Raw genomic sequence first — 20577 nt, 5'->3', positions numbered from 1 at the left:
TGGATCAAATCCAACAGATCATGTGCACGTTCCACTTTCCTTAGTTCCTTAGGAAATGAGTCTTGCTCATTTTTCTTTTCAGACAGGACTCACATGTCTCTAGAGAATTTATGTCTGACGAGTCAAATATGCCCTCTCCTACTAGCTTGTGCATCTTTTTTTGAGAAATATGCCCTATCCTAGCGTGTCACAATTGTGCTTGGTTTAGACTATCTTGTTTTCTTTTATTTTTTGTCGTTGTTATCGTGTTTATTTGGACATGGTTGTTTGAAATATCTTTTATTTTAGGTTATAGAGGTCGTTTTGTATTTTAATTGTTCCAATCAAACATTCATTCTTGTAAATATTGCAAACACCTTTACTAAATAAACAAGAATATCTATCTTTATCAAGAATAGAAATGGAAACAATGTTTTTAACTAAGTCTGGAACTAACAAAACATCTCTCAAAAGTAACTTAAAATTATTGTCTAATATTAAATAAATGTCCCCTATGGCTTGCGCAGCAACTCTTGCTCCATTGCCCATCCTTAGGAAGGTCTCACCCTCCCGCAGTCTTCTACTTTTTATCATCGCCTGCAAATTATTGCAAAGATGAGATCCACATCCGGTATCCAATACCCAAGAAATTGAATTAATTGAGACATTTATTTCAATATAGAACATACCATTTCCAGAACTCTTCTGGGCAGGATATTCCTTGCAATTGCGCTTTCAGTGTCCATGTTTCTTGCAGTGGCAGCAAACGGCTTCTCCTTTGTCAGGTTTTTCAGGCCTTTAAAAGTGTTTGCTACTTGCTTCTTGTTGGGTTTGTTTGTCTCTCGTCCTTCTTTTTTGGCCCCTTTTTCGTCCCAGACGAAGAGCCAACGAGGAAAACAAATCTTTCTTTTTTTATAGTGGCTTCATAACTAGTCAGCATGTTGACCAATTCTTCAAGGCTGGCCTCCAACTTGTTCATATTAATGTTCACCACAAACCCATCAAACGAAGATGGCAGTGACAGTAGCAAAATGTCCATAGACAATTCGTTAGGGATAACAAGGTGCATGCCCACTAGCTTTTCAATGAGTCCAATCATCTTCACGCCATGCTCATGGACCGAGGCCCCTTCTCGCATACGTGATGTCATGAGTTCTTCGACAGTAGCGTGCCTCAGTGGACGCGTTTGTTCACCATACAACTCTTGTAGGTGGCCGTAAATGTCAGCAGCATTCACAGCTTCCTCAAACTGCCTCTGCAGATCGTTTGACATAAAAGCTAGCATATAGCTCTTGGCTTGCAAGTCATGGTCCCATCATTTTTCAAGGTCAGCCAGCTCCTCCTTAGTGGCATTTGGCTTATCCGTTTTAGGAGGTGCCTTGGAGATGACATATGCTATCTTTTCGAAATTCAAAACAATTTTTAAATTCCTCAGTCAATCATGATAATTCGGTCATGTTACCTTGTTTTGGTCGAGAATAACATATGGTGGGCTTCGAAATGACATTGTAAATATGCTAAAAAGGAAACATAATAAACATTACTGACTATTTTAAAATATTTTATGAGACATAAAATATAGACTTTTGTTTTTACGAATTGACTCCCAATATTTTGACATTTTCACCAACCTCTGATGAAAAACAGGAAATCCAATTTTCTTAGTGTGTACGCAAGGCCCAATTGTGAAATCATGATCTCGAATAATATCAGTCAATCATAATTTCCAAAAGGTAGAACTCAATTGCAACTCCTTGCAACCCTTGCGTAATTTTGCCTCAAGTTTGAGGAAGGTCCAATAATATGATCCCCTTTCTCTTCACGTGTCGAGCCCGACCTATCAATGTTGAACCTTAGTTGACGGTCGTCATGAGATCTCCCAATAATATGAGCCAATGTCATGAGAGTTCCACGTAGTTTACACCAAATATCTTAGTGGAAGTCACAGTTTTTCGGCGTCCAGACCTCCACAATAATATGAGCCAGACACTTACCGCGGGTAGCGTTCATCATACAACCACGTTAATGGAAGGCAAAAAATTATTAAACTTTCTTTTAATTATCTTTTTAATGGACTTAATTTAAATTCTGGATCTCATCTAAAATGAGAGATTTTAATTTTAAAAATTTGTCTCGTTGTTAATTTTAAAACTCGTGTCATGATTGTTTGTATGATTGCCGGATTCATTGAACTCTTGTTATTATATTAATAATAAAGCACATACTGATTATTTATAATATATCACATACATCATAAATAATAAATGATGATCTATAATCGAGAGCTATTTGATCCGTACGAGCCACATACGTATCCATGTCTATAACCTTAGTAAATGCATGGATGCAAATGCAATATTACATAAGCTTCCAATATTTTACATATCTTCGATCTTCAAAACTCCTTCCGAGTATCGGGCCCATCGTCTTCAAATCTTGATCTCCCACTAATTCTAATATTTACATAAAATATCCATGGCACATTGGGATACAAATTTAGGAGGTGAGAACGGACTATAAACCAGGTCTACTTTTAATTATCAAATAATCAAAATTACAAAACATAAAATATCCTAACATACACCTAACACATTGGTCATAGCTCTCGATCATCCTTTTACTATATAATATCACATATCATATAAATTCGATAATATCACATATTATCAATAAATCGTGTATCTCGTAAATTATCACTAACCCTATAATTATCAAATTAAATAAACTCTTTTATTTAATTTCAAATAATTAAATTTCTTGTAAAACATTTTTTACCATAAATAATTAAAATCATATTTCAATTAATTATTTTGTAAGAAATTAATTTTATCAAAGTTATTGTAGGGGTAAAATCATCTTTATTTTCATAAAATATCAACCCAAAATTTTGAAAAATCAGAAAATCGCCCCCTAAGCCCGAACAATTCAAACCCACGACCCAGTGTGGTGCCCGAAACGTTCCCAGGCACCTGCCCGTGTTGTCCGATCCGATCAGGCGCCGGCGGGCGCGCTGGGCCTAAACAACTAGTGGTGTTCCATCTTATATGCTCACCTCCCACCAAAGTTAGAAAAATATGTCTTTTAATTCCACCTCACTGATGGCTCCAACATGCCTTTGCGAGTGTCTGAGTGTTTATCAGTATGTGTGCAGCTATGCAAGAAATGACATTTCTGGCAGCATCATTAGTATGCCAGACCAAAAGCAACCCGTTCGTAGGTTTCTGTTTCAGCAGTAAAAATTGCGCCACAATTTGTAAGAAGGAAGGTTATCTATCCGACAAGTGCAAAGGCTTTTTCCGACACTGCAATTGTTTTACAGTTTGCAGCAGCGGAGAGGTGGTGGCAACGGCGATACTCCAACCAGGTGGTGACTATCCACCGAGGGTCCACCGGACAGCCCACCTGGTGGTGACGGCCCATATGATGGCCCGTTGGGACTCTTCTGGTGGCCCGCATGACGACCCTTCTGAACGACCCACCGAGCACTTTCAACGTGGGGAACTGATGATGTAGGAACTATTTTTTGTCTAGTTGGCATTTTCATAGAAATATGTCACGTAAAGAAATGATTCTGAAAATAATATAATAACAGTTGTCTGGTATTAAATGGAATAGACATATTAAATATATAATTAACTTACAAAGGATGAGACCATGGGTTGTCATATTTCTTTTTTCATAAAAAATTAGGCTTTAACATGAATTAAAGCATTTCTAAATTGTGTTTTAATCGATTTTGAGATGTCATAAATAAGTCAAGAGTCCCAGAAACCAATGTGCTATTGTCATCATAATCAATCCAAATTTAACAAAAAATTGTTAGCACCACTGAACATTTTTTACTTGATGAATACATAAATTAACAGTATTATTTTAAGAGAGATCCTTAATTATAACCAACAATTGGTTACTTTATGTTTCCAATCAACTATCCCCGAATACCATCAATGTGTGAAACTTTTGCATCTCACTAAAAGCGTAATAATTGAAATAATTCAGAGTTTTAGCATTCAAGGTAATAGCCTTGTATGTGGATCGTCCCCTTCGTACTCTTGTTATCCTAAAATAAAGTCAAGAGAACCAATAATTTCAAACCATATTGTTGGTCTACAACTTCAAATAATAAATATGAAAATAAAGAATAAATTGGACATCAAGATTTACATGGAAAACTCTTAAAAATTATTAGGATAAAAACCAGATGCAAGATGAAAAAATTTCACTATAATATTTTATTGTATACAACCACTCACTGTGTTTCCAAATAGAACACATTCTCTCTTAATACAGGAGAACAAACACATCACAAATATTATAGAACTAAGCACTCAAATGATAAAACATGAGAGAAAGAACTCGATTAAAGGACCTTTTCTAAATGAAAGGATGAAGCTCTATTTATATAGATCTTCGTCCGTGTGAAAAGCGTATAAAAAACGCGTCTTCCGTCTATACATTTCTTCTATCTTTCGTTTTATTCAACAAAACCACTTACCACCTAATATCTTATCTGCCACCAAACATTCTTCTGGCGACACATACACCATCATCCACCTATTTTCAATCTCCAAAGACAGTTTCTATTGATTATTGGTTGAGGTGAACAATTTCTTGTTCTCCGGTTTATGTTTATGCATATACTTCTATGTTCAACTATTATAGAGCAATTAGGTGAAATGGATGACCCGTGATATTAAACTCTTTAGGACTTGAGAGTCGCATAAAAACTGATAGACATTGGCAATTGAGCCAGAGCTCGAGTATTGATTTTCCAAATAGGCTCGATTTTGTTCCAATCCTTCATACCTAGGCTTCTTGATTCCTGAGCTTAATCCGCCAACTGGTTGTCCTAATCCCCCAAGAGTGCCTTCTTTCACACCTACCCATGGTTCGCTGTCGCGGTCGCGAAGATCGGAACAGATGCTACCGTTCCAGTTACAATGAAATTTCACGGAACGGTCGCGTAACGGATATTTTAAAAAAATATTATAAATATATAAAAAATGAAAATTTTGGAAAATATTTAGAAATATGAAAATTAAAATAAATATCATTTAAATAGATTATTTGATGTAAATAAGAAATTAAAATATTTTTAAAATTTTATTAACAATTTATTGAACACAATTTATATCATCATTATATTTAAAATATTTCCAACCATATCAAAAATTAAATATACTATTAAAAATTATTTGTATTTAATTAATTAAAACTTTAAAATATTTTCGATTGGATATATATAAATTCGCACAAATTTGAATCAATTTAGAGTGATGGACTAATAATAAGCATCACATCTTATATAAAGTGATTTTACAAATTATTTAACATCAATTAAAATAGAAATATTTTATAATTAACTTAGTTTTTTCACACTTTGTAATGAAAATTTGTCAATAAAAATAGTTGACTTGCGGTCTCTTCTTTATTAGTCTTTATTAGACTTCCGTTCCGTGCCGTTCCGCGTGTCCCGTTCCGTTCCGCCGTTAAATCCTCGTTTTCAAACGCCGATACAAGCCATCAACCTACACACCCCGGAACCTCGTCAAGGTTGCTTGCGTTCCGGCCCCGTTTCATTCAACCGTGCACCTACCCCAGTTGGTCTCCTGGTCCAGTATCCTCTATATTTTGCAATCCTTCTAAAATCTTGTCGGTTTGGTATGTACTTAATCCAGAAACCTCTCTATGTAACACATGATTTAATGCGTCAAAATAAATTTGGAACATATACACAATGCATATGAGAAAATATATACAGTGGTTTAGACGCAAAATAAACTAGATCTTTTTTGTGCTGGTAAATGACTAAATGACAGTATCATCAAAGCCTACTGTATCGTGGCCCGGGTACTCTTCTTTAGGTATTTAGCAAGCGACTAATAGTAGTCTTCTAATCAGCAACAAACGAAATTATTGATTCAGAATAGAAAAGGTCAGTATTTGCTTCTACAATAATGGTGGATTCATACAAATTGTCAATCAGAGGAGAGCCAAATATATTCAATCCAAATAAGCCTTGATTCACGTACTTTCTTTTTATCCATCATTTATATCAAACTGCAGGTTCAAATCATCAATCTCAACGAAAGGATGGAATTAATCCGAAGCACACCTCAAATGGCTATGTGAAAGTTACAAGCTCCAATCACACAATTTACCCTTCTGCATCATGCCATTTTCCGCCAAGTAGTCAACAAATTCGTCAATCAAGTACGGCCAAGCACCTTCAGGGTCATAGTTTGATAATGCAGGATCCACGATCTGCATTATGTAAATTTGTTTAGTGATAGATTTCATGATCTTGCATAGGAAAGCATTAGATAAAACGAGATCTAATAAGATAATTAATCTCCACATGAGCGTTCCGGTAGGGATATAGAAGGTCAAGCAGATGGTAAGAAATTATAGAAGGGAAAAGACAATATAACCAAGCAACTGCATATTCAAAACGTTCGGTTTTACCCTTGCAAATTCCAGCAGCTGGGACCAGGTGTCACGAGAAATTGCTTTGTTATGCCGTGCCTGGATTATTTAAAAAAAAAACAGAAATGCTTGAGAAAGAAAAGATTAAATAGGAATCATACCAACTAATTACTTGAGATGCGCATATAATATCGCAAAAAATATTAGAAATTATCGACGGAGTGGGTTTAACTGAAACTACATCATTAAGCCCACTTCAGAACTGGAACCAGATGGACCAATTTGGATTCGATTCAATCCATTAACAAATCGAATTTGGCTCCATCAACAGAAATCTAAACTGGAGAGTAGGGGGTATTCAGCTCAACTGCTAGGCTGCTCTAACTGCCTGGCCCAAGCCAAATTGTACCACATTCAACATGTCAATTATTTTTTGGCCTGGCGATTTTAAAAACACCCGAATATGCAACGGGTCTTGGGTTCTTAATTTCCAAACCGCAGTTAACTGTACCCGATCACAAGCATATGTATAGGATGTCCTTGATTGGTATGATCGGAAAATGACGTAATCAATCATGGAGTAATTATAAAACTTTTTATGATAGAAGAAATAATATGAGATGATTATTAAATTGTTTTGTGGAATAGAAATGAGGGATGCTTTTAAATTTTTACACAAACACGCAAGTTTACCTTTCCTAATTTTTTTTTTAATATTTTTGCATCACAATTAATAATTATCTATCACCATCCTAACCGCAATACTCACTCACACCTAATATTTTTTGCTCGTTATCTTCTTCCTCTACCACCATTTCCCACCCACAACCAGAGCAATATCGTTATCTTTTCAATTCTTCTCCATTCTTCATCTTTCTTTTCTTCCCCATTTCTTTCATTCTTTTTATCACTTCTAGTGTTCTTTTTTCCCTCTCCATTTCTCATAGGGATTTATTATTCACCTCAAAATCAGTATCACCGTGTCTATGTTGTGTCAGCTCATATCATTGAATACAAATGTATTAATCACTAGTACGTTAGTAATTATACACAATAGCACCTGCAGTTACTGAATCTGGCTAAGTGAACAATCAATAATAAGCCAGAATGATCCAATCTGGTAACTATCCGGATCAGATTGGATCCCAAACTCAAATTGAAACTCCGATAAAAAATAAAATAAAAGAAAAAGACTCGAATTGAAAATGGTTCAACCAATTTGTAATACTCCAATTCAAACCACTAGGAAACATGTCATTTGGATTGAAAGTCAACATAAAAGAAAAAGACCATTGGCTAAAGTTCTACATATCCCTAAAGAAACTGAGTTCTAATCAAGAGTAACACGCACAGCAGGATATTCAAAGTATTGGAAGCCAACATTGAAATTCTGAAAAGAAGCTAAATATTTAACCAACACCAAATCTCTCTTATCGAAGGAGCATTTTGCTAGGAAAAAGGGTTGCTTTCATGATTATATAACGTGACGAACTACATAATAGTTAATCTTTTTTTATGTAGGAAACTATATATATTCATCAATTAGAAGCAATAATTACAAATAGTGGACAAGTGATCCGCGTGGAAAGAGAAAAAAAGGCAAACACCGTGCTCAAATCAACATCATATATAATTTTAATTCTTCACTGGATTTGAAATCGAGAAATTCTTTAACTCTACATGCTTCTCAATCCAGCTAGAAATCATCTTAATCATGTCCAAACATTCTTTAACCATCTCTTCTAAGCTGCCAAAAATATGTCTATCCATACTGACAAGCAAATACAATGAACTATTATTGTCCAAAAAATTATACCCCTCCTACAAGATTGCGTCCAAGACTTGCAGCAAATAGCTCGTGCGAAAATCTAGGAACTAACTAAACCAAACTCATCTCCTCCAAAGCTCTGAACCAAAGACAGCTCATGAAGGAACACTGAATAAGTAGATGAACCTGATTATCCACCTCATTCCGGCACATCACACACCAATTCAAATACAGAGCACAAGAAGACCACTATTTTTTGCATCATCTCACAAGTAGACAGCTTACCCAGCACAGCTGGTCCATGAGAAGATTTGAAAGTTGAACCATCGATGGGATCTGAATTTTCCAAATGACATGAAATAGAGGAAATAAAGGAAAACTACATATATGAAAAAAAGACTTCGGAAATATTTGATCGACAAAACTCCAGAAGGATCCTCGTCCCAAACCCTGATATCATCAGCACCTCAACCAATTTGATTATATCTAAAGATCTCAACAAAGAGCTCAATTCATTCACTTCCTCATCCCTCAGATCCCTCCGCAGATACAAGTCCCAAGGTAAAGAAGAAAATGAAGAACAATACTCCGAGTGGACAGAAAGAGAAAAATGCTTATTATGAACCAACGATAGCTTATATAACATAGGATAAAGATCCTTAAAAGAAAAATCACGCCACCACCTATCCTCCCAAAACCTGACCTTATTACGCCTTTTCTCCATCACTTTCAAACACCGGTCTTCTAATCTCAATCTCTGAGAAAGGTCTCTCCAACTCTGCTACACCCTCACCATTGATAGAGCACCACTCCACTCATTCTATTCCCCAACCCCCATCCCCAAATATGTTGTATAGTTTTTCGAAAAACTATACTATGATCGACTCATCAACCAGCTTCAATTTGTCAATAGACGACCCGATCCTACAATGATTTAATAAAGAGGGAAAAAATTGTGTTATGATCTCGTACACTCAATCATTTCACGTTCGCCTTTTGATTATCTATTTGATTTCTTCAGCACATTAACTCTTCTAATGCACATTTGGTTTCCTTTCTCTCGATTGCTGACTCATCTGACCCCTGACCCTCATGTTCTTCCTCATCTCCACCAATCTCATACATACGTTTCCGAAAACCTCTTTATTTAAAATTAAAAGCTCACTTTTGATCGTTTTAACATTCCTCATAAATTTTTACCCCTCTCAACCTTGACAATCTGAATTGTTCCACCCAAATGAAATTGCTGATTTAAAGCTACGATGTTTCAAACACACATTCTCAAATCTCAAATCTAAAAGGTGGATGTGAAAGACCCCACTAAGTATCTAGGAATATTGGAAAATGATCTGATTTTAATCTAGGTAAATCTGTTTGTCTGGAAAAACTAAAAGTTTCCACCCATCCACTAAAACAAGAATATGTCCAACCTACAACAAATAGGGGACATCCTCAAGTTCGACCAAATACACTTGCATTCAACAAAGGTGGATTATACAACTCCAAATCCCTGATCAACGAATCAAAACACTTCATGCTCGTGGTTAATGCTCTACTATTTATTTTTTCCCGTAACGATCTCACAACATTAATCTCCCCTTAAACACCAATTATCCCCACAAATTGCACTCAACCATGTCAATTCATCCCAAAAAATATGCCTTCTTCGGCTTACAAGGTCCGTAAACTGTTGAAAACCATCATTTGTTACCATCATCCTTTTCAATTTGTATTGAAACTCAGAATTCTCCAATCATATTATCTGTAACCGAAACCAATCTAGGGTCCCATATTAAAAAGATACCCCCTGATCTGATAACAGGTAGCAATAACCATTCAACAAAACTAAACTTCTACAGACCTGCAATAAATATCCTTTGCACCGACTTTCTCTTAATTTCTTGAAGGGCACCTACATTCAGTCTTTTCTTTCGTAAAACTGCTTTAATTAATCCCCTACGTCTACCCTACCCTCATCCCCTAATATTCCAAGAACAAATCTTAATTTAACCACTGCAGAGCCCTAGTGAGACGATCTTTTCTCATAATAGGTCCCAAAGGTCAACCTCTTTTTAACTACCTGGATTTGTTAATTATCGATGTATTCCCTACTTCATACACTAGAGCCAGCTACTCAATCCCCAACCTAGACAAGTGATCTTCACTACCAACGGATTGTCGATCCCCCCGTATTACCTTGAAACATCCTCCCCTTCTCATCCTTAGAATGGCTATTCACCAACTTACATGTCTTTTCACCCATCAGTGATTGCACACCCTCTCCTGATAACCCCTTAGATAGACCCAAAACAGAAAAGACGAAGGAAACAAATAATTAAGAAAGAAAGATTGTTTTAGAGGTGAATTCTGACAAGAAAGAATAACCTCTCTCACTATAGGATCCAGAAAAACCTCGGTACACGGCATTCGCATTTGCTGAGAACCCGAAGATAAGGCAAAAAGACCTCGTATGTCCTCCATACCCAAGAAAGTGGGCACTGAGGTATCTAAGCTAACTGGGCTGCCAAACTCGGATGATTATGAACTCTCTCCGAAACTATCTTTGATCACATCATAATGCATTTGATAATTGCACTCCTCAAGACCTCCATCACCCAACGTCTGATCCCCCAACCTCAGAGCATCTACCGTTGAGAAATTATTTGCATATGAGATGTCTCTACCACTTGTTGTATGGGCCTTTCTTCTATAGTATACAATCTCAAAAGTATGCTTCGATTCCCTTCTCCCTACACACAGCCAGGTAATTTTGCGCCTCCAACATGTGACTTGTATATATTCTGAATAAAACTTCTTCTAAAATCATCGACCCTTTCAGGAATAATCCTCTTGAGAATCTTGATATGTCTGCCACCTAATATCAGTTCTAACCTAAAATATTAGTTCTAACCTAAAATACTTATTTGCTGACTTTCCCATTTCCGATAAGATTGTCCCACTCTCGATTTTCTCTAAAAAAAACAAGTTCACGCCTTCGATGTTGCGAGTATGTCCAAAGTCCCCATTTTTATTAATATCCTTAGACATAGCCAAACCTTCATTCACACAAACCCCAGTTGCAATCGTTTCCACAACCGATTTCTGGGTTTTTACCTTCTAGTCAGTAACAATATCCACGTCTACCTTATCTTAACATTTAGGTGAAGCACCTCTCATGTGTCCTTCATAAACACTTTCATTTTCCCAACCCAACCGTCCTGGCTCTGTCAATCACCACCTGCGTGTATGATTGTTGTTCAAAGATCTTGTAAGCTGCTATATTAACAAAATCCACCACTGCACGAATATCCAAGAGACCAAACTCCGATTGAATATGCAACATATTATTAATAAAACCACCTTCAGGCCCTACCACCTTGATTTTGGCTGCAAATAAATCCTTAATCATAGCAGTGTCTTGGTTAATTTCCTATAGACCTCCACAAGAATCCCTGATAATCTTAAGCAAATCTGTTGATCATAGGTTCCACAGAAGCCCAAAAATCCTAACCCAATGTCCCAATTATCACAACACTCATACACTACCTTTATTCTGTTTATTCCTAACTCCACCGTTCAAATGACAAAATAACTCTCTTTTCAAAAAAACATCTCAGTCTCAAATAAAACGAGGAATCCTTCTCATTATTCGGCCACCACACCGCCTTGTCGGCTTGAAATGGAAAATTTTCAATGCATCGCTTGACCGCCTTACGTAGAACCCGAATCAAGTCCCAAGAGATGTTGACTTTCTCCTTTAGTGATAATAAATGCTTCACTCCAGTCATTATCCTTACAATTAAAAAGTTTGACCTTATCCTCAATCATGGTAGACATTGGCTTCTTCCGTGCATGTTAATCTTACTGAAATGCATGATTATCTCGCTCTCGACCTACACGCGGAAATAACGGCACTTCTTTCTTAACACGCAAGGCTTTGGACAGATGATTAGCCAAGCACTTCCAACCCCACATAGCCATACCACTCGGTATTGTAATATGATGCCTCTTACCTTGTTGAAAAATTTTAGACAATTCCAAAAAGCTATCTTTGTCATTAAAAAATCTCTGAATAGAAAGTACTGCATTGTTGCCCCTATATAGGTTATAAGTCGGGCATGATTTAGAGTTATTGATGTAACTTGCCTTTCTAGTTCATTCAATCAAACAAACTTAGGTCCCCCCACTACCTAGTCTGATTATGAACAATTTATGTTCAACCTTAAACTCTCCCTCCAGAGAAGCAACAGGGGATCCACATAACTCCCTCGAGAGCAGATTACCCATCCTATTAGGAATCTCAAACCAGGCAACCTCAAGAAATCCCACTGACGCATAGTGTTATGTGAAGGTAGGAGCTAGATGAAGAAGGCAGGAGAGAAAACTGAATACCTAAGCAATAGATAGTCAATGCTGGACAGAAGGATATGAAGGACCTCGCAGCAATTAATAGCAACACACACACACACTAATGTGCAGAGAGGAGATTCAGATTCGCTTGTCAACACCATATCCACACAATTGTCGTAAAGTAACAAGACAGCAATATTCTGACTGAAAATGTTAGAACTGAAAGTAACGGTCATATCTGTTTGTCCTATACTAGAGGAATAAAATGTAGTAGTATTGTTTGTCAATCCCTCCAGGCAACACGAAAGAGAATAACATATATCTCCCACAAAAGTATTCTCCTAACAACGGCTTTTGTCACCAACGACTAACGAGGAATTCATTTGCATTGAACTGCTCAAAATCTCCATTATTTCTAGATTTCAAAGATGATAAAATTATTGTTGCTATAAAAGAGATAGAAACCCTAAATAAACCGAAAGATTTCAAATCAAAGTGGACTTTCGCCGTCAGATTTTAAGTTATAATAATGTCATATTTTCAATCACTTGCTATCATTGGGCGTCCAATTCTACTTAAATGATACAAAACTATATAAAATTGAGTTCGTGCATGTTAGATTTTATCCTCACCAGCATTTACATGGAAACAATTTCAAAAAATGAATTGCACAACTTATAGAATTGAAATTCTGTTTTTTCCACCTGTAAGAACTGGCACCAATGCTCGACCAATGGCCATTTCCTTTCCGCAAATAGCAGCTGCCACATTCCAATTGCCGTATCCAATGCCAAAGACTTTTGACCCTGAAATCAAGAGATAACATCGGGTACCTAAATGCATCAGCATGTTCACAGAATGACAGAGAAAAACAAAACATAATTATAGGACAAAACGTAGATAAAGAAAGTGTTAGCCGGACATTCAACTAATTCACATTGACGAAAGAAATTTATAATCTTGACGAATGATGTACATTATATCTTGTCAAGTAGATAAGAAAATAGTCGATCCACTGGCATTAATATAAGTTGAGACAAAAGTTGCATCGCATTAAAGTATTTCGTCAAAGAAATAGATTCGGAAGAATAGGTTCAAAATTACCCCGTCAATCGAAATTATGAAAATCCTCGATTTGAATTTAAAAAAATAACTTAAATTAAGTGAGGGATTAAAATCCACAAATTTAAATATTTACCAAATAATTTGAATGCATTTGCCTTCAAGATTTAAATTAAATTCACCATATCCTTCCATCCAAATATAGCCAAAAAGTACTGCTTCACATAATTAAAGCAAATAACATTTACCTTCTCCTTGGCCCAGCCAAAAGCGAAGTTATAGATCTCTCGGAACTTTTCTGGGCAAATAGAAGCATACATCGAATTCAGTGACAGAAAAATTAAAATATATATAAAACCTTATAGAGGTCGTATATTCTTTTAACAAAATTACTAGTACACAACAGATATTAACTATTTCACAAGTAACACGGCAAAGAAATAATAAAGCATTCAGTATGAAATAAATTGTATGAGGCATTGGTTGGGATATCCCAGTATTGAAAGTGGCTGAAAAACCTTTTGGAGTAAGAAAGAGTTAAATGCATATCACCTACGTTCATCTTTCAGTTCAGAATGCATAAAAGGAAGTCTTTCTCTGAACTTCTCCAGAGAATCTATCCTGCCGATGGAAATGTAAACTTTAAAATATGCTAGACAAAAAGTTCAACTCCATATTAATTTGATAAAGGAAAATTGAGGGAAAAAGGCTAAAATAGTTCTTGACCTACTTACCCAAGAGATTGTAATCCACCAATAAACTCCTGCTTTGAGAATTCACACATGGTGGCTGCCTTCATATGCCATGAAACAACCAACTGCAGTTCAAACCAATATAAACTTCTGTTATGAATGTGGCCCTTCCCACATCGCATCATTTTCAATGTTAAGTTAGTTGTTTATGAATCACTATACTCGTCTTCCCCATCCCTTTTGTTCTTAGATGGATTGATACATGGTTTGGAACACTTTTCATAGACATGTCCAGTGTAGTTGTATACTTTTTTTCCCAATAAATTTACTTACTGATGAAAAAAGACTTTTGTCATGATAAATGGGTCAAAACAAGGGAGGAAAAACTTGATAGACACGACAAAAAAAATATGCATCTATTAAGGATAGGTCCCTTCCCATAACTCAAAATCCAAGATATCAAAAAGAATTTGAAAATAATAGCGCATGGTCTATAATTTCTATCAGTTACAGCAAATTAGGCACTGAGTGCTGCAGTGCAGTGACTTCACTAAATCCCGGAGTCCTCTTGAGCAGCAGTTTGCAGGTCCAAATTTAAGTTTAAAAAGAATTGGGTAAATATTAACACAACCCTTAGAAATAAATATTGGCATCTTTATGGTTTCACCTACTATCATTGTTTAAAGTATTATTCCCTCTGTCCCAATTATTTAGGTATCCTTTCCTTTTTCGGTTGTCCCAAACATATAGTCCAGATTTACATTTAGTAGAATCTTTTCTTATTTTTCCTAATATACTCTATTAACTAAGTTTAGGAAAACGTGAACGCATTTGAAAGAATTAAATGTGGGTAAAAATTAAAATAGATTTTTTGTTTATAAATTTTAATTTTCCAATGATTTACTTAATATGGTTGAAAAAGCAAACAAGTCTGTATATGGGAGGGAGGGAATACTTAATTAAGATGACACGAAAATGTTAAGTGATGCCAGATTTTCAGATAATACCATTTTAGAACTTACCATGACAATGTCCTGAGGATCAACCTGCCAAATAAGAATATAATCCGCAGACTATTAAAAATGACACTCAATGCCAATCAAGACATTAAAAAAACGGCACTTGATGGTACAAACAAATAAAAAAAACAGAGATGAAAGAACGTGATCCAAAAAATTCCACGAGGTACAAAAGATGTCACCAGGGAATGTCTGAGGATGCTCGTCTCCAATTCTCTGAACAAGAATTACAGAATGATGAACAAAAGATTGTAAAGTGAGTAGTTATTAAGTCTACCTGAATATCATTGCACAGGAGAGTGATGCCATCAGCCAATATCATATCAGTAAATGGATCTGCACACCATGACAAACTGTAGTAAGGTTGCACGCTAAAACAGCAAGAATGTGCCAAAGAATTACTGTACAGTCCAAGAATTAGACTTCAGATGCTTTCCCAATTCAAAGAAAAACAGAAATCAAGAAGCATGTCGTGAAAATTGAATTCATATATAACAAATAAAAAGAAGGAAAAGAAAAAAAGTTATATGCCTTCAGACATTGCAACAACGAGTTCTCAAAAGGCGAACCTTTGTATCTACTGTAGAGCTCCTCTAAGTGCCTAGTGCCAGCAAATGACTTAATTTTGGGCTGGCTGTAAAATATATCAAATGCTCCTTCAAGTTGCCAGTCACTGGACTTCAGAGCCTGGATGGCAACTTTTTCACTGCATCCAAAGTAAATACACGTGAAAAACAAGATAAACTGCATCTTACGACACCATTCACCAATTCACAACACCTAAAATACAAAGCTCAGACAATCATATTAATGACATTCCACAGCACAAAAATTAAAGTTTCCAAAGCATTGTAGTCTATTGATTGATTTAAAAACTAAAAAGATTATGAAGTTTGCTATAATAGACATTTTAGAAACTATAATATAGCATTCGGAGTATTTTACTACTTACAGGCGACCGAAGATCCTACATAACACATTTATAATTCTTATCATATCTAATCTAATTAAATGAGTGAATGTTATAAATAGAACAAATTGGACTATTTGAACTAACATATAGAAGTTTTCACGTTCAAAATTCCATCTGAACACCTATTAAGAAGAATATGACCCAAAAAAGTTCAAAAAGGCAGATCGAATAGCAACTGCTCATAAACCTAATTAGCACCATCAACATTCCCACAGAAAACCCATCCAACATATATGAACAATCGAGAACAAAAGAAATTTAAAAAAAAAGGATCTTCAAGACACCTCGACCCCGTAATCGAGATGAATTGCTGCACTTTGTCACGTTGTCCTCTACCCAACTTGTTCTGCATGAAAAAAACACCTCATATAATCAATTCACATCACCGAAGGTCTCTAATTTAGCTAAATGTTTGAAACAGGGCATAGGCAAACAAAACAAAGTACTAATGAGTAGTGACAACAACAAGAATAACAATCACCGCTCATATATGAAGAAGACGTGTATTTAGCTGGAAAAATTCGCGAACTTCATAAACTATAGCAAATTAAAGACAAAAACGGCAAATTTGCATGTGCGGAGGGTATATAACTGCTTATAAAATCATTACCATGATGGGATCGTAAAGAAACCCTAGAAATCTATATTCGATCGAAATATTTTAGATAGCGAACAGTATCACAGAGAAAGGAACAGAGGGTTTAATTGGTTGTACAATCACTAGGATTCCTAACTCCCTGTCGCCATCCCTTCTCTGGTTATCGTTCTGATATTTATAGAGTGTGAGTCTCATACAACCGCAGAGTATGCTGCAGCGCACACCACAGAAAACACTGCCATTTTATGGCAGATAGCATTTTACAAATTTGAAAAAGTTAAACTAAACAAAACAAAAACAAAAACCAAAAAATTTGCCCAATAAATTAACACAAAAAAAGGATATATGAACTGTCTCACGATTCAATTTTGTCATACGGATCTTCGACTTAATATAACTCGTAAAAAATATTAATTTTTATGTCAAAAATATTACTTTTAATAACGAATATAAAGTAGATTGATTCGTCTTACGGATATCTCACATTATACTTGCTCATAAATTAATAGATTTTTGGATTTGAAGTAATCGATTCCAAGCCCATAAAAATAAATTTATTTGGGAATGAATTTCAAATGTTGTCATTTCAAATTAATTGTTCAGATGATTCCTTAAATCCAATTTAACCTTTGGTATTTTAAATCATGTACATTAACCCATCTAATAAAAGTACATTAATCCATTTTATGTCTGGTTTTTTTTAAAAAATATTTCAAATTGATTTTACATTTTTGATAAGATATTTGCAGAAAATTCAGATGCAGCGTGTATCGAGGAATATGGCTTATTCAGCAAAGAGAAATGCACTGAAGTTGCTGCGAGGGACACACGAGGAGCAATTTAGTAAGAAGAAATTATTGTGAGGAGTTGAAAAGATCATAAGAATGGAACACGATAGTTTTAAAGTTGTCAGAGGATGATGAAGATGCAAGATTCCAAAGTTAATACATCTATTTCTCGACACAAAAAAGTATTATTTCTGTAAAAAAAAATATATATATATATAAAATCAGAGTTGTCGGCTAGATTTAGTAAATTCCCACCTAAATGATATTCTAAAAAAAGAAATAAAAGAATAGTGTGGTAAGATATATTATAATAATAATAAATGTCTAAATATATTTAATTCATTATTAAAACTGCATATTAATGTTTGTGTGTATAACTTCTTGAAAATTGAATCTCTTCTTGGAATCACAAACCAAATTAAATTACATTTCAAATCCAGAAATTAAATTTCATTCTGACAATTATAAACCAAATTCAAACAGTTGTTGTTATCATTCAAATGTGTCAAACAAGTGTCATGTCACAAAATTGTTTGTGAATGTGTATTTAGACGAAATTACTGAATTTTTTAAAAATTATTTCTCATTAATTTTATTGAATGTGATTTAAAAATATTTTTTTATAACATGTTAAAAAATAATAATATATAGCTTCTCGAAAATTAAAAAATTAAATATGTATTAAAGTTGTTGGTCGACATCAATACACTAGACACGATAAGCATCATGTCATTGTCTTATGCTAACACAATCTAAAATTTTGATATATGATAGTGATTATTAGCCAAAAAAAATTAATCGATATGCGTTGTATTTAAGAAAGTTTTTTTAAAAATTAGTGAAAAAATAGTTTTATTTTTATTTTTTATAATTGTATTATTTTTTTCAATTTAAATATCTATTCATTTTTCACTAATTTTTAATAATATCATCCCATGTATCGCACGGGTTAAATACTAGTTATTTATTATACTAAAGAAGATGTATTGGATCTAGACTTTTAATGAATTTTATGGAATTTAAAAGTCTAGAGGTATTCAAACTAGACTTTTATATACTTTATAAAAGTTTAGTGGTATTCAATGTAAACTTTTGTTAAATTTTAAAAAGTCAAGTGGTATTCAAACTTGACTTTTCAAAACTCTACAAAAGTCTATAAGTATTCAAAATATCAATAAACTTTTAATAACTATATGAAATTCTATTAAGTACAATAATTATATCCTAAGGTACAACAATAAAATTAAATATAAAAAAAATCTTTGATTCAACACAAAGATTTGGATGTACATTTAATTAAGAAATCTCTCAAACTCACATACTCAATACAAACACTAAAAATTTTCATTATTTTCTCATATATTTATTTTTTCTTTTATTTTTATTTTTTAAAAACATATTTTTTATTTCTAACAATAGTTTAAAATCAAAATTATTAATATCGTTCATTTATTTTTTGGAGTTTAAGTCACAAAACCTCACAAAATTTAAATTTATATTTATTAAAAATTATAAAAAAAATATTACACTACATAATAAAAAATTATAATATATTACACTACATAATAAAAAAATTATAATATTTTATTGACCTATAAATTAGAAATAATAATTATTTTTAATAAGTAAAATTTAATTTTTTTTTAATTATTATATAACATTTGATGTTTAATCATTTTCTATAATTTTAGTTAATCTATATCTTAATTTTGACCAGTTCAACTGATTGACCAGCTGATAGGTAGTTCAGCAAAAGACCTTCAGAAGCATGGCCTGATGATGAAGAGCTTAACTGATGAAGAGCCAAGCTGACCAGTTCAACTAAAGCAGTAAAATCAGTTCAGCTGACGAGCCAACTGATTTCACCAAACTAGTTCAACTGACTAGTTCAGAGCATCAGCTTGGAACCGACCATTTTTCAGAACACGACAAATTTATCTAAGTAGAATCTAGTTGTGCGCATTTAAGAAAAGCAATTGTCCGTTCAAAGGATAATAATGAACGTTGCAGCAGAGCTTAAAATCAAGACGTTCCAAAATGACTGTCAGAAAGGACAAAACACAAATATCGAGGAACATATTCAAACTTCAACAGACAAATTTGATGAGTCTTGATGGACGGCCTCAAAGCCTCTATAAATACAAGACCAAGACCATAAACAAAAAAGAGAGAACAGAAGTGTGTGAAGATCAGAAAAGAAAAAGAACACGCTCAACTCATATCATCTTTCAAGAAGCAATCAACCCAGATTTGAGAGAACACTTCAAAGTGTTATCAGCTTAGATTAGAAGCAATTTTCTCTCAGTGTGCAAGAAAACTTTCATATAAGTTCTCACACACGCACACAAACCATCACTCACATACATACAGAAAGTAGAGCGTATTGAAAAGCTGAGTGAGTCTTTCACAAAGAAGTTAAACTTGCGTATTTAGTCTTTAACACATAGACGTTAAACAAGTGTTGGCTGGAAGATGTTGCCTTCAGTCTAGACTAGGAGTTCAGTTAGGCAGTAGGGCAAGTCTTAAGCTGAGTGGGTTAGTACAAAGCATTTTATAAATCAAAGTCTTCTAGTGGATCCTACCCGAGGTGGTAGAAGGGGTAACGTAGGAGCAGTTGAATTGTCCGAACATCTATAAACATATCTTGTGTACTTAACTGTTTTTGAACCGTCGCTAAATTCCGAAATACACACCTCGCATATTTGTATCAACAGCGTGCACGTATACGCCGCGGATAATCTTGAACTTTCAACGGCTTTCAACTTTGCAGTGTGCAATATACGCTACGAAAAGCTATTTTTGTTGTAGTGAAGACAGAGAAAAAACAAACAAGAAATTCATCAAGACTGAGATATCTCAATTGAATGTCGTTCATTTTCCTCAACATCATTCTGTGGTCGAATGTAATGTACAAGATGCTGC

General features: G+C 34.5%; 2 protein-coding genes across 4 annotated transcripts; both read right to left on the bottom strand.

The window, feature by feature from the left end:
- Positions 1-790: 790 nt before the first annotated feature.
- LOC140970919 (uncharacterized) lies at positions 791-1264 on the bottom strand. The gene has a single exon (XM_073432911.1). The coding sequence runs from the start codon at positions 1262-1264 to the stop codon at positions 791-793; it is 474 nt and encodes a 157-aa protein (XP_073289012.1).
- Positions 1265-5876: 4612 nt separating this feature from the next.
- On the bottom strand, positions 5877-17108 carry LOC140980918 (uncharacterized). Of its 3 annotated transcripts, none has more exons than XM_073447037.1 (11): positions 16880-17108; positions 16554-16615; positions 15866-16002; positions 15574-15632; positions 15300-15350; positions 14320-14402; positions 14142-14206; positions 13834-13883; positions 13228-13329; positions 6445-6504; positions 5877-6243 (listed from the first exon to the last, which is right to left on the bottom strand). In XM_073447037.1, exons 1-11 carry the CDS (start codon positions 16880-16882, stop codon positions 6115-6117), a joined length of 801 nt encoding a protein of 266 aa, XP_073303138.1. In that variant the 5' UTR covers positions 16883-17108; the 3' UTR covers positions 5877-6114. The 3 variants fall into 3 exon arrangements, with proteins under 3 accessions (XP_073303138.1, XP_073303146.1, XP_073303154.1); XM_073447045.1 differs by having other exon boundaries at positions 15300-15323; XM_073447053.1 differs by lacking the exon at positions 15300-15350.
- Positions 17109-20577: the final 3469 nt, after the last annotated feature.

Source organism: Primulina huaijiensis, chromosome 1, assembly GCF_012295235.1.
Source record: "Primulina huaijiensis isolate GDHJ02 chromosome 1, ASM1229523v2, whole genome shotgun sequence".
In the NCBI taxonomy this organism is placed as follows: domain Eukaryota; kingdom Viridiplantae; phylum Streptophyta; class Magnoliopsida; order Lamiales; family Gesneriaceae; genus Primulina; species Primulina huaijiensis.
The sequence above is the reverse complement of the archived record's forward strand: the minus strand, read 5'-3'. Positions and strand labels throughout refer to the sequence as shown.

Coding starts and splice junctions, on each gene's coding strand:
- LOC140980918 (XM_073447037.1), bottom strand. Junction 16,003..16,553: donor ATCTCGATTACGGGGTCGAG/GTGTCTTGAAGA, acceptor CTTTGGATGCAG/TGAAAAAGTTGCCATCCAGG. Junction 6,505..13,227: donor ATTGGTGCCAGTTCTTACAG/GTGGAAAAAACA, acceptor TAAATAATCCAG/GCACGGCATAACAAAGCAAT.
- LOC140970919 (XM_073432911.1), bottom strand. CDS start 1,264: ATGCTAGCTTTTATGTCAAACGATCTGCAGAGGCAGTTTGAGGAAGCT.